This window comes from Panonychus citri, unplaced genomic scaffold (assembly GCF_014898815.1).
Source record: "Panonychus citri isolate SS breed McGregor unplaced genomic scaffold, ASM1489881v1 Contig00144, whole genome shotgun sequence".
Classification (NCBI taxonomy): domain Eukaryota; kingdom Metazoa; phylum Arthropoda; class Arachnida; order Trombidiformes; family Tetranychidae; genus Panonychus; species Panonychus citri.
The window spans coordinates 606,469-620,868 of record NW_026515549.1 but is presented as its reverse complement, the minus strand read 5'-3'; the positions used below and the strand labels follow the sequence as shown (position 1 = coordinate 620,868).

The 14,400-nt window shown below is 30.8% G+C and overlaps 3 protein-coding genes across 3 annotated transcripts; all 3 read right to left on the bottom strand.

Annotated features, from left to right (window-relative positions):
* Positions 1-6,859: 6,859 nt before the first annotated feature.
* On the bottom strand, positions 6,860-9,055 carry LOC128396531 (epsilon-sarcoglycan-like). The gene is given in 7 exon segments (XM_053357127.1): positions 6,860-7,258; positions 7,261-7,351; positions 7,429-7,694; positions 7,904-8,084; positions 8,157-8,355; positions 8,441-8,743; positions 8,813-9,055. Coding segments are annotated over 7 exon segments (1,227 nt in total). The 5' UTR covers positions 8,877-9,055; the 3' UTR covers positions 6,860-7,135.
* A 4-nt stretch (positions 9,056-9,059) lies between these two features.
* On the bottom strand, positions 9,060-10,847 carry LOC128396529 (O-phosphoseryl-tRNA(Sec) selenium transferase-like). Its single transcript, XM_053357125.1, is given in 3 exon segments — positions 9,060-10,141; positions 10,247-10,333; positions 10,336-10,847. Coding segments are annotated over 3 exon segments (1,404 nt in total). The 5' UTR covers positions 10,610-10,847; the 3' UTR covers positions 9,060-9,098.
* Positions 10,848-11,882: 1,035 nt separating this feature from the next.
* LOC128396530 (eukaryotic peptide chain release factor subunit 1) lies at positions 11,883-14,389 on the bottom strand. The gene is made up of 6 exons (XM_053357126.1): positions 14,184-14,389; positions 13,599-14,053; positions 13,220-13,410; positions 13,007-13,136; positions 12,519-12,887; positions 11,883-12,193 (listed from the first exon to the last, which is right to left on the bottom strand). The coding sequence occupies exons 1-6, from the start codon at positions 14,273-14,275 to the stop codon at positions 12,111-12,113; spliced, it is 1,320 nt and encodes a 439-aa protein (XP_053213101.1). The 5' UTR covers positions 14,276-14,389; the 3' UTR covers positions 11,883-12,110.
* Between the last annotated feature and the right edge of the window lie 11 nt (positions 14,390-14,400).

Sequence of the window (14,400 nt, the reverse complement as noted above, 5' to 3'; positions counted from 1 at the left end):
ACAAAATTGGGAGAATTTTTTGCAGTTCGAAAAACTTTTTTCGAATTAAAAATTTTCTCTTCATTCAGTTGACTACTATGAAAGAAAACAAGACTTTTTCATTTGATTTTCTAATTCGAGAGAAAGTTCTAATGTAATTCGAAAAGCAAGTTAACGGTTCAGAGTAACGAATTTCAATTCGATTAAAAATTGAGTAGATTAATTGTCAAATATCATAGGGCAATAAACGAGGTAATCTATTAATAAGAAGCATCGAATTGTTTAGTGAATAGAAAAAAGTTCTAATGATGAATCTTGTTTAATGTCATTCGATACATTAAATTGTTATCATCAGTATTACAAGAGTGACATAAATTACCATGAATATTATCACATGTAATATGTTATCATGTTCATGAATGATGATTCAAATGATTACATTGATTATGGTGAAAGAAACAAAATAGAAAGAAAGAAAAAACGTTTCGATGATTAAGTTTCCTACTATTAATTATATCGTAACAATTTAATTTGTATCCATTGTGTTGAGGGTAATCAATTGTCACAATTAACCGTTAGGAATGATATTTGGTATGTTGGTCAAGATTCATTGTCGCAAGTTGACCAGAAAAATAAACAAGAGACATCATGATGATTGTTATTGTTATCAAAAGCAATTTAGTTAAACAAATTGAATTAATATTGTTTAATCAATTTCAATGGTCAGTTACAATTGCTGATGATACATTTTCAATCGCCATTACAATGACGATTATGACCAAGACAAATCAAAATAAAGGTGATCAACTGTTTGATAATAACAATCAAGATTAATGTGCTACAGTTAACGATTTGTTTCTTGCATCATTATCATCGTTGGTCATCATTTAGTTGTCCAGTTTTGTTGTTATCTGTCTGCTCGGACACAATGTACTAATAATGATTGTCCAGCATTTTGTTTTTCATGGTACATTTAACTATTATAAGAAGCTTAATCATTTCTGTTTCAGGTAACCATTAAAATGATATAAGTCAAATAAACAGTGAATAATAATAATCATCATGATACATGTTCAATGATAGTCAAACGAATGGTCAAGCATTAAAACAAAATGGTCAGAAGGTTATCTAAGTTGGAGGTCATTACAGGTTAGTATTTTTATATTTGAATGAAGTTCTCTCTCTCTCTCTCTCTCTCTCTCTCTCTCTCTCTCTTATCATTTCTCTGTATTTTATCAATATGCAACAAGAGTATTGATAAAATTATCAGATAAACGTTTTCATGGACATCTTGTCAATGGTCACTAGTGGTCAATGGGTTTTCAATGTTACCTTGAAAGTCTCAATGTTAACTCACCTTCAGTAATGTTACCATTACAACGAATCACATTCTGACGTGAGAGGGAAAATGGAGATAATAATAAAAGAAATAAGAAGATGATGGAGATGTAAAAAACCAATGAAATATAAAAATCCAAAGTAAAAGCTTGACCATTATAAGTATTTATATTACTGTCCATCTCAGAAGATTCTAATATCAACTTTATCCTTTTTTACTTATTTATCTTCATCCTCATCACATGTTGATAAAAAAGTTTCTTCGTGTTCAAAATCATGATTACACTGAATTCCCATGAATCTTCAACTCGTTTCTTATATTATTTTGATATCGTCCAGGAGATTTACTGATTATCAGAAAGAAGATAATTAATGACTATGATAAAAAATAGTCTTTCTATTAAATTAAATGATTGACAATCGTTAAATTCAATTGTGAAATAAGTGAAAAATTAACCAGATTGAAAAGTTGATAAGTTTCTCAGTTCATGATATGAAAGTCAAATGAGATATCTTTTGATTAAACCATTGGGTTACATCCTAATGATTATTATCATGTAACTTCATGGGACAGATGAAATGAATAACAAATAAACTATAAGAAAAGAAAAGAGAATAGAAGAGAAAAAATCGAATATTAAAGTTCTTTCTCAGATTCATATCTCCTTTTCTTCATGATACTATAGTATCTATCTTATTATGACTTCTTTACACCACCATGTTCATTTAGATTACCTTTAACTCTCATGACAAGATCAATATTGAATAATAATTTAGATGATAACTGAATCAAGAATCAAATTATCTTTCGACACACTATGGTTCAGGTCACAAATTCATGATCAATTCATGATATGTATAATATCTTTACATTATGGAGATGATGATTATCCAATGCGGAGAAAGTTAATCAATAATCACCAATTAAATCAATTAAAAGCGAACAGTTGATGAACTGTATCGACAATTTTATTTGAAATATATAAAGAAATTCATGAGGAAAATGAACTTTCATGGAGGAGAAAAGGTTGAATTTCAACTGAATCATTATAAAAATGATTCAATCTTAATATCAAATATTATTCATCGAAATTGTAACTAAATATTAGCAGAAGTAATAAAAAAGTTCTGTTGGCCAAAATAAACTATCTTCATAATAATGATGATAATCTCATTAAAATTTACAATTCAAACGATAGCCTGTAGCTAATGATTGAAAATAAAAACTAATTGTTTTAGTTTGTATCGAACAGGAAATAAAAAGTTCAGTCGACTTGAATCTCAGTTTCATATCTTTATGTTGAATAATTAAATTTCATATCAATCAACCAGAATAACCTTGAATCCCAGGCAATTAAAGGTAAACATTGGTCAAGATGATAATTATCACCATGATGACCATCATCTTCACATTTATATTTGATTAGATTTTGATAACCTTGGTTATCCTCACTGGTAATCAACTTTTCCCAATAATTTATCATTATTAACCAGCAGCTCTTATTAACATTAGTTAATTGTATCATAACAATTAATGATGGTCACTGGTAGTGTCCATCTTGTTACAGAATTATTGATTTAGAAAATTTGAAATTCGATAACTTTTTCATTTCTAACTTTTAAGTTTCTATTTTAATCAATAATTTGCAGCTCATCATAATTAGCAAAACATGTTAACTTGCCAATTTATAAATTGCTGTTGATAAATTAATTGTTTTCAATGGAATCTAATCCGATCATGAATTATTATTAGACTAGACTTGCCAATTAATCTGGTTTAGGTGATTAAGGATCAACATGTTTGTTAATTGTTGTTGGTTAATCTTGAAAAACAGATTCAACAACAATCAAATTGATGTTAAACTTCACAAATCAACTAATCACTCCAACTAATTACTATTTCATCATACCCATTGTTTATCACTTCTCATAACCTCAAAGGAGTATTTCCAGTTTCCAATTACATTGATTGTGAATAATTTATTAATTGTAAGTATTGAGATTGTCAATTATTAACATTTCATGTATTCAAATTTTAATGGGTAATCAGAACCACGATAAACAAACACAATGAACATCGTAGTTGATTAATCATGTCAAACAATTTACACTAATTTACAAAGCAACAAAGTTAAACAATCAAGTGGAAAGATTAACTGATCAACTAACAGTTAATAAATTGTTATTATATTAGCATTGGCAAAGAATCAAACAAACAATTAATACACATAATCAGTAATCTAAAACCAGAGAAATATTTGAACATGAAGATGAATTTTGTTTGATTGTTGCCGTTGATTTTCATTTTTTGATCAGTTAATCCATCAGGAGAAAAGTCTTAATCTGATTGATTCGCTTTGATCGATGGTAATTTAATCACAATTAGCTATCAACTAAATTTTACAAAGAGCAAACTCCGAGATAAGCTATACTTTTAACCTGAATAGATCGGTAAAGTTTCAAATCGATTCTCAAGTGTAATCATTTAATCAGCTTCATGGTAACCTGAACATCATGTTCAATGATTAACATCTGATAATTGAGAAAAGTTTGTAAACATCATCAACAATTTAAATATTACACTTATGGCCAAAATTAGTTCTGTAATCTTCTCAGCTCGAATCGGTGAATTTTTCAGTTCGAGAGGTAAAAGTTCAGTGGAAAGGAAAAACTTTGTCAAAAACATTAACCGAAAAAAGAAATTTTCGAAGCAACAGAAAAAAAATAACTTCGAACTGAAAAAGATTCCAAACGGTAGGATAATAATATTCAACTATTGTCATTATTATTATTCTTTTTGAACATTTCGAGTTGAGAACTAAGTTCGCAATCAATCAAGGGAATTGCAGGTTGAAGGTGTATTTCTGTCCCTAACCTTTAGTATCATTATCATTTAGAAGACACCAAGGGAATTTGAGAAAAGAACAAGTTTTTTTTTCTTTCTTTGTGTTTCAAAGGATTCGAAACTCAGTCTCAGGATATAGTCTACATGGTGAAAGTTGAATGTTCTCACAGTTGATGCTCTTGAATTCGAATTCAAAGGTAGAATAGAACAAAAAAACTAAAATAACCAAAATAGTGTCGAAAAATTTAGTTGTAGTTATTTTTAGAACTTTTTTTCACCACATAACCTCAATGGATCAATAAAATTGAAATGATATGTTGGGAAGATCATATAACTTTCAATTGAGGTTTTACAGGTGAGATACAATTGGATGAATAATTTAAACTTCATATTGATTGATTGATTTTTTCGACTTTTGTTCAATTTTAATTGTGATTTACATGGAATCTATAAAGAGATATGATGAGATTTCTTTCTCTCTGTAGTTTATTGCATCATTTAGATTCTGTTGAACTGATAGGAGTTCTGGTGAAAGTGATTAGCTGATTTAATCAATGGTTCAGGATGTTTCCTGATATTTTCACAATTAAATGAAAATGACCATTGTCCACCATTAACCTTTTATCTGATTATTACTTATTGCTATTCTGGTCATTAACTGGCCATCGATGGTCAGTTAAATTCAATCTAAAAGTTTAATCATGATTTTCAGTCTCAAGATACATCCTGGTATCATGGTCTTCAGCATGATAATATCAAGTATCCTTATTATTGTTATTATATTTTTATTTTTGCTAAACAATAGAGGTAATCTCATTGGACTGACCAACACCTAAATCACAATCTAAATTGGTCATTTTAAATCAACAATCTAAATCCTCTTAAATTTAGATACCACCTACCGAGAGGCTTTGGTCGTCAAATGGTCACCGTTATTGATCACATCTACCATCAGATCACATTTGATGGAGTTCAAATCAAAATAAACCAAATTGATGACCATTGGTCATCGTTAAACAAAGGGGGGAGGATAGAAAAAGGAAAAAAGAAAATTTCAATAAACCAAAAATCGATAACAATTAACTGATGTACAGCAGAAATGATGATCAACAAACAATTAAAGGACAATAATATTGCTAAGGTGTGTTAACCCAATGATATTTACATGAAGGTAATGGTCAGAAATTGGGTCAACTATTAAATTAATCATGGAAACAGAAACGCCATAAAAAGTTTCATTGTTGCCATAAAACCAATACAGAAAGTCAATGGTTTGTGATATTATATCTTTAAAAAAAATTCTAACCAAATTATTCGTGAGATTAGGGACAAATCTCGATAAAAGTTCAGTCAATTGTGGTTATTACAGACAAATGAATAATATTCAGGGTGAAAAAAGCGCAATAGATGAGTGAAAACATGAGAATTTTTTAATATTATTGAAGAATCTGAATAGGTTATAAGCTTGAACTTTGTTTCATATCCATGGAGTGATAACATGATAACTTGGATTGAAGATTATCATGAATAATGCCCACGCCCTAGAAGTTAATTCTATTATATTATATTTGAGAAAAAAAGAGAAAATTTTAATCTCATTTTCAGATGATTGATTAAAGTTGAGATAATAATAAGGTAACAATCAAGTTCACTGACCTTTGCCTGAGGCCTCCATGGGACATAATCTTAGTTAATTATTGATTCTGATTCTTTGGATACTTTGACATTTACCTTGATTATCTATGTGAATTGTTAATAGGTTGATATGTTAAAACTACGATTAAATTGTTACCTTTGCTATTTCTCAAGATATTGATTGTAATTCATGAGCTCTGATTATTCATGAATCCGAACTCAAGTTCAATACCTTTCACTATTTTTACCTCATTATTTCAGTACTTAAAAGATCAAGATTGATAATTTAATTATAACAATTCAAAAATAGATGATAATCAATAATTGATTAAATTTTTTTTTCCATTTCATTAGATGAAAAAAAAACGGTTCTCAGTAATTAGAGTTAATTATTTGGCTGAAAGAAGATTAACTTTTCAATGTTGATCTTTTTTCTAGTTCGCAATTTTGTTAAATAATTAATCCAATTTGAGCTAATTAAATTGTTTACAATTATATGAATTATTAATTTCCATTTGTTGGAATGACACAATTTTACTCTGGTTAATTGTTATTATTGATTATCGATTGTATTATCATTAATATCAATCAACGGAATTGATACTATTTGTTATTAAAAGGTTTGGAAAAGAAATCAAATTAATCTAATTGTTTGTGTGTCAGAAAAAAAAATGATTTAAAAATTAGAAATCTAATCAATGTTAAGTTAGAATGAGAGAAAAAGTTTTCCAATCAAATTGTGATTCTGATGATCAAGAAAAGTAGATTAACTTTCAATGTTAATCAGAATCAACGTTTTCGTTGATCATGAACAATCAACTAATTAAACACAAATCGTAATGTTAATCTTGATTGATGAAGGAAAAAAACTTTCACCAAATAATATTTGTTCCTTTGTGATAAATTTACATGATTAACTTGAATCAATAACCTTAACAGTTATGATAAGTAGATATTAATAATTACGATTAAGTTAATCATCTGTACCATGATTAACATATTCAGCCATCAGTTGTATTTACAATTAACTCTTAGATGAATAAGAAACTCAGGTGAAAAAAAAAATCCAACGGAAGTGACCGTTGAATAAATTACCATAAAGATCATTAAGTTAATCAGAGTCTCATAAGACAATCTAATGACCATCGTTAATTTAAATTGAATCAACATTAGAATATGTTAATCAACATTTCAGAGTCAACAACATTTACCAAGTTAATTGTTGACAATTCAAATGATTTCTAGTGTCACCTGGTGCTGGCAACAATTAACCTCTCATGGGATTCACCAGTAATTGAATTACAATCTGATCGTTATAATTTGTTTTTAATCATCAAATCAAACTAATGAAACTTGTACACTAATTGTTGATTGTTTCCGATGCTCTAATCGAGGTAAACTTGAGTAATTAAATGATTGATTGTTAATAACTGGAGGCTTCATCTTGGAAGTGTAGATACAGTTGATTGTAATGGTGATGATTTAGTTAATTGTGGATATGGTAATTCACGAAGTTGAGAAGTGGCTCTTTCAATTGATTTGTATTTAGTTAATCTGGTAAATGGAAAAATTAAAAATTGGATAATAATTAGATTTAATTGTCACTGATCAACAAAAAATAGTTTACTTACTCAGGTTCAATTAGCTCAACTGGATCAATTGTATCTTTGGTAAATAACATTGGTAATAAAAGGATTGCAACAATTAAGCAAACACCAAGTGGAATGTAAATACAATACAATAGATCATCTTGATAATTACGATAATTAAAACTGATTATTGACATTGGAATTAAAATTGTCTCATTATCAGGCCAAATTGGTCTAATTGGGGATAGAGTTATATTGTTGTCTAAATTGATTAATATTATGTCATCAATCTGATGGACAATTGGTTCCTATTATAAAGAGACAGAAAATTGAAAATCAGCTTCACAATTAATGACCAAAAGTGGACAATTAAGATTAGCATTCAATTAGCACGATAATCCTTGTTAGAGAAAGAGAAAGAGAAAGAGAAATGAATGAGAAGGAATTTTTTTCATTACATTAATACTAAGAAATTAGTGGCTTTCGGATTAGCAGATTAATGGAAATTGTGACTTACTTTAATCATCTTAAAACTGCACCAATCACAAAAGAACTTTTTGTTTCGAAAAAAATGTTCGAATCGAGTGAACTTATATCGAGATGGACAAGGGTCTCGATTCTTAATTGGCTCAACTTCTCGCTCTAAATCAAGTAAATCTCGCGAGAAATTATTAGTACTTCCAATTCTTATGATTACTCTAAATATTACCAAAAAAATAAAAGAATAAATTAAAAGATTATCAACAATTAACTGGATTAATTAGATTTACCCTTCTTTCTCTTTAGGACTTGCAGGTAATTGTCCACCTAAATCTCGAGGAGAAACGATCTTGGTGAAATAAATGTCCTTCGATTCCTTCCAAAGTAAATCTCGATAAATTGTCAGTAATTCAGTTAATCTTTCTTGATTAAAAATATTTTCTAAATTGAGATTAGTCAATTTAAACTGTAATTCGTAAAGAGCCAAATCTAAAGAGAAATTAATAAAAATACGATTTTAATGATAAGTAGAAAGCAAGTTAATTCAACAATTCTCAGCAATTAGATTACTCACTTTCTCGAGGCGAAACTTGAATTCGAATTGTATCTTGATAAGTATCGTAAGAGCGTTTGTTGATTGCAATCACTTCGATGGTGAAATTGCCAGGGGACTTTGGTGTTCCATAGAGATATGCAAATTTAGATCCATTTGGAAATCGATAGTTAATCCAATTTGGTAGATCAGGAAAACCTTTGATTGTTGGTATGAATTCAAATGGATCGGGTGAGTTAATCGTTTCTCCAAATTGTCCATCGTTAATTGTTAGGAAAAAAGCTTCAGTTGTATAAGCAGAAAACACTTTATCCAAAGATGATCCTAAATAGATGATAATTAACAAAAAGACATGAAGACACAATCAACAGAAAATCAATTAAACCAACAAACCTGAATGAATATAAATTATGAGCCAAAGTGTGGATACAATGTAACGGGAATATGTTGATCTCATAGTTATCAAGGGAAAGGAATAATTTAAATTGTTGGATTACAATGATTAAGGATTAGATTACTTGAGAAAAAAGAATACAATTAAATGTGAGGATTAAGATTCCATTCAGTAATTTTTTCCGGTTTAATCTAAATTTAGATACAACAAGCGAAGCCTAAGAATTGGCAAAGAATCAAATTCATCTTCATCTTTGAAATAATTTATTTCCTCTTTTTTGAAATATTATTTTGATTTCTGAGTTGATTTTTGATACAAATCAGTGAGTAAATTTTTCAATCGTTTAACAAAACTATCGATATCATCTTTGGTTACACCGAGTCCAGCGGCAGCGGTTAAATATGAGTGACCATAATTGTTACAATGTGAACACCAATTGGTGAATTTGTAGCCCGATATATTTTTGGTTGAACTATTGGCGGCGATAACTCGAGCTCCGGAAACACCGCGAACGAATAACATTGACCCAATGGCGGTCTCTTTGCCATCGGGCTGAGAAAAGTTGTCCAATGTCATTGCGACTGAGATTTTATTTTCTCGAGTCTCTAAAACCCGTTCTCCAAATTGTGAGGCCACTAATTTTAATTGTTCCACAAGGTAGTCCATTTGTACTCGTCTTTCTTTAAGGTGCTTTTGGTATCCGTTGAGTCCTAAATGTAGTATTGTTATCAAAATATCCATTGATGGTACAGCTGATCCTCTACCTGGATAATTGCTGCTGATCTTGTTGACAATGGTTGAATCAAATCCCGCAATAATGGCCCCACCAACAGGAACCAGGAAATTTTTGTCCGTACTTTGGATATAAATGTCAACACGACCTGAGCGTGAGGCTTGATCAATAAGTGACATGCATTTGGTTGATGCTATTCCATAAGCGTTGTTAACTAAATGAGGTATTTCGTGTGAGGCAGCGAGTTTGGACAGTCCAATCAAGTCATCGGGAATTCGTGGAGCAAATGAAGATGTTGTTGACATAATAGCGACAATTTTGTCGGGTCCATGTTTCTCAATCAATTTAGATACTTCATCAATATCGGTTGCTAATGAATCGCCTTTTTTAACATTCTCAACAATCAATGGGATCAAACCCGCGGTTATAATTGATTTGAAACAAGATTTTTGGTCAATCCGAGGCCAAATCACGAATTTGCCTTCAGGTCGAGATTGTTTGAAAGTAAGTAAACAAAGTGTCAAACTCATTCCAGTTGCTAATGGGACAATAAGAGCACTTTTTGTATTGGGAGTTCCAACCTTTTTGAGGATATCTAAGAGAGATCATGACGAGACAAGAGAAAACAATTAACCGATATAATTAAACTTGACCACTAATTATCACACGAACACAAATAACCAGTTAAACCTTTTCTCACCCAGAACAAGGTTATTGGCCAGAATGTTGACCAACGATGAACCAGCAGCTTTAGGTTGGATTTCACTGATATCTCCTGACCTTCCATTCCATGACCCATGTTGAAATGTCGACGAGCGACAATCGAAGAGAAAAATCTTGATTCTCTTTCACCAATTCCACAATTATGAAGGAAATTATTACTCTCCATCAAGGATAATCTTTGCAATAACAGTTCGATGTTCATCTCATCCCAGGCTTCAATCGGCGATCGTCTTTTCGACAAAAGTTCACTAATCTGTTTCTCACGAGTTGCGATCGAATTGAACGCTTGTTGTCCATAAGTCGAACCAATCAGTCGAATAACATTCTCAATATTATCCATAACTCGCGTGTAAACAAAAAACGCACCAAACAGATGAGAATAAGATGAGGATGAGAATCCAAGTCACACCAACGGCGATCACCAAATTGAAGACAAAAAGAGATCACAACCAAACAGGTTCTCTCTCAATCAGCTACACAATTAACAGAAGAAACAAGAAGAAAAGGAAATTGGTTAATAAAGGAAATCAAATTAAATTGCAGAGTCACAACGCTCTTCAGAGTTGATTGCTTTTAAATCTCTTACAATCAAGTGAGATCCTTAAGATGAAGGAGTATAAAACTCATACCAGAACCATAAGGTAATAATAGTAAAGGTGAAAAAATCACTTGGTCAAGAATCCGTAACAATCAACATCATCACTTTGATAGAAAACAGAATCACCTAATTTGAAGCTAATAAAATAAAAGGAAAAGAATGAAAAAAAGGTTAATGAATGGAAGGACATTTCGAAAACAGAAAACACGATTGTAAACATAATTACCTTTTAGTTGCTAATTATCTTCATTGAGAAGACCAGAAGTTAATCAATTCCCATAGAAAATGATAAAACTGAATAACATGTGAATGAGAAAACAAAATAAACAAAAGATCCTCTTGGTTACCGAAACTGTTTATCTAATGAATGGGAGGGAAAAACGTTGTCAGGCTCAGAGAACCAGGAAAAGCATGTCATTCAAATGAGAAGCGTGTTAATTGTTGCCATTAGTTTACAATCAACAGTTGGATTGTCATTCGATAGGAACTTTAATCATTAGAAAAAGTGTCTATTCGGGTGATTTGATGATTAACATTCTCCACCTTTGATTGATAATCTTTGTTTACTCTTTTTGATTAGACAATAAATCGCAATTGAAAAAATTAGTCGATTAATTAATGGAAATTACTATCTTATAGTAAAGATAATTAGAGTTTTTATCTCATGTTATGTCTCAATTGAATTGATTGAAATCGATACAATCAATTGAGAAAAGTTTAATCTTTACTATCGATGGAAGGTTTTTTCTTTTGATGCAACTTGATTATGATTCCAATTGATGGAAAATAGTCATAACTATCATTCTATCATTGGAAATTTGATTAATGCAACAATTAAGTTTCTCCTTTGAATGATTACTTTTAGGTGGTAAAGATATTTTGTTAATAGAATAATTTTATTATCAAATTACCTTTTTTTTTCTCTCTCGTATAATGTAATCGAAACGAAATACGAGCCATGATTAATTGATAAATGACCGTTAGGTTGAAATAAAATGGACACAAAGAAAAGAAGTTAATTTAAATTAAATTATCGTAACAGAGAGAAGTTTCTCTGACAGCCGTTTATTAAATTTCTCCTTTTGAATCTTTCACTTCGTGTATGTTTTTTGTTGGTACTTTAGTGGATTTTTAGTGGAAAATCTTTGACGATCGGTTGTTAGTTTTGTCCTTTTGATTTTAGTGGTTTTTTCTGTTTTCAGGGGTTTCAATCCATTTTTGCTCCTTGCTGATTGTTAGTTGTTTATAGATCGTCCAGGTCAAAATCTTCCAAATCTTCATCACCTATTTCTAAGCTTAAAAAGTCCACTCTGTATCGAAGTAAACCTGGAGAAAGTAAGAAAAAGTAGAAAAAGATTAACATTAGATGAACATAATGAGTTGAGAAACAAAAAGTAAATCGAGCAAAGAGATTGAGAGAAAACCTGTTGGTAAAACAAACTGGTTAATATGTTATCATTTTCACTGTTATAGTTACTCATTTATTGTTAAATTGCGCAATTTAATGTAGGTTGTTGTGCAAAAAACACGGAGAGAGTAGTAGCTAAACAGGCAGAGAGTTAAAGAGGCTACACAACCAGCACCTCATTTTGTATGGTAAAAATGACTGACGATTTTTGTTGCTCTCTCATAAATATTAATGTCCACATACCTCCGATTCCTCCAAATCCTTTGACAAATTGTGATCCTTCCTGAGACCTATCGGTAATTATTTCTAAGGTTGCACCAAATTGTTTGTAATTGTTGGCTAACCATTCCAATAGCGGCATAGATTCTACTAATTCTAATTCTACTCCAGTTTCTCTATCGACGAAATGTGATTTATCCCTTTCTTGGACAGGGGTTAAGTGTAAAATCTTTTCTTCTCCCGTTGTATTATTCTTAAGATTATATCGCATGATATCTAAATTTTCCCAGGCGATCAGAATTTCAACTGATCCCATTTCCAATCCTTTTAGCGTATCCTCAATACCAAAACAATATTTTCCAGTCTCTTGAGAAATTTCATCAAAATAACGTCCTAGGAGTAGGGAAAAAAAAGATAAACAACAATATAAATATCAGAACGTATTTAAACAAACAGAATTTCATTCTTTTTTCGACAATTCGATTTGGAGATGATGAAATCAGTAAACTTACCAATGAGCTTCTTTTCTTGGATAAATTTGACATTTGATAATACTTCAGCTGACAATTCTATTGCTTGATTGAACCCATTCTCTCCGCCGTAAGAAACATCGACTAATTTTAAAATTTTTGCTTGTAGCCTCTGAAAATAATAATAATTAAAGAGTTTAGATGATTAGTAAGATGAACATTTCGTAAATCAAGCTGTAGATGTTAATAACTTACCGGATCAAACATATCCGATTGACTTAATTCCGTTTTAAAATCAGCCGAACCAGCTAGAATTAAACCAGCTATATTGACCTTATCATTGCTAATATAAAGTTGAGTAGCAACCTCGGCCACTTTTCTTACATAGTTGTGACGTTTTTCCATACGCAATCGAGCAAAACGTAGCGCAGATTGACCACCACGACCTGGAGGAGAAAAGAGAAAAATATAAAAATAGGAATGAGTAAGTGATCAGAAGGGAAAATTGTTCACTTGTAACTCCCATTATCTCATTTCCTGTGATAAAATTGTGATGATATGAGATTTTGTATTTCACAACTTATGAGATTTACCATGTGATCGTTATTGAAACAAGAAAATATCAATAACTTACCATGTTTCTTAGGTAAATCTACGGTAAATTTATGAAGAACGTCCCTTGCATTTCCTTGTAATGTACCAAAAAGGGCTCCATTACCATCCATTACAATGAAACCAAACTTATTATCATCTGCGAGAAGCGCCGATAAGGCCTCGGTATGGAATTTATTATCACAGAGGTACAATGATGTGTTAATTGGTTTAAATGGTTCAAAGTCAATATTAACTTTCTTCTCCTTCCCTTCATCTGTTACAATAGTTCCACAATAGATAACTAGACCATTTGTAGGTACTCTGGTATAAAGTTTAAGACGCTGTTGGACTGATGTGATGGCACCCAAAACGGATAAACGATTAACTCGACTTTTAATATTTGATGCTGTTCCAAATTCATCAGCCAGCATTTTACTAACTCGAGATATTTGATCCTTTGGTGGTATAATAAGTGAAATCATGCTGGTTCCATTCCTACCAGGTGATGCAATGGAATTAGAGAAGCAAAGAAAAGAGAGAAAAAAAGAAAAGAAAAACAGTCAGACATATTATATAGAATATTGTTCTCAGTGTATCTAAATGATAATGTACGTGGCAATCTCACCCTCTGGCAGCTTCCAAACTCTTGATCAACTTTTTGATCTTCCAAATTTCAACATTTCGATCAGCATTGGTCTCCTCACCGTTACTGGCCATTTTAATTAAACCGATAAAACAGTAACAAAAAGAAACAGAGATAATCAAACTAATATGCACTTTCAGCAAGTAAGAAACAAAATCAACAACCTCACGAGGTTTCGATAAACTGACACTAGACGTCA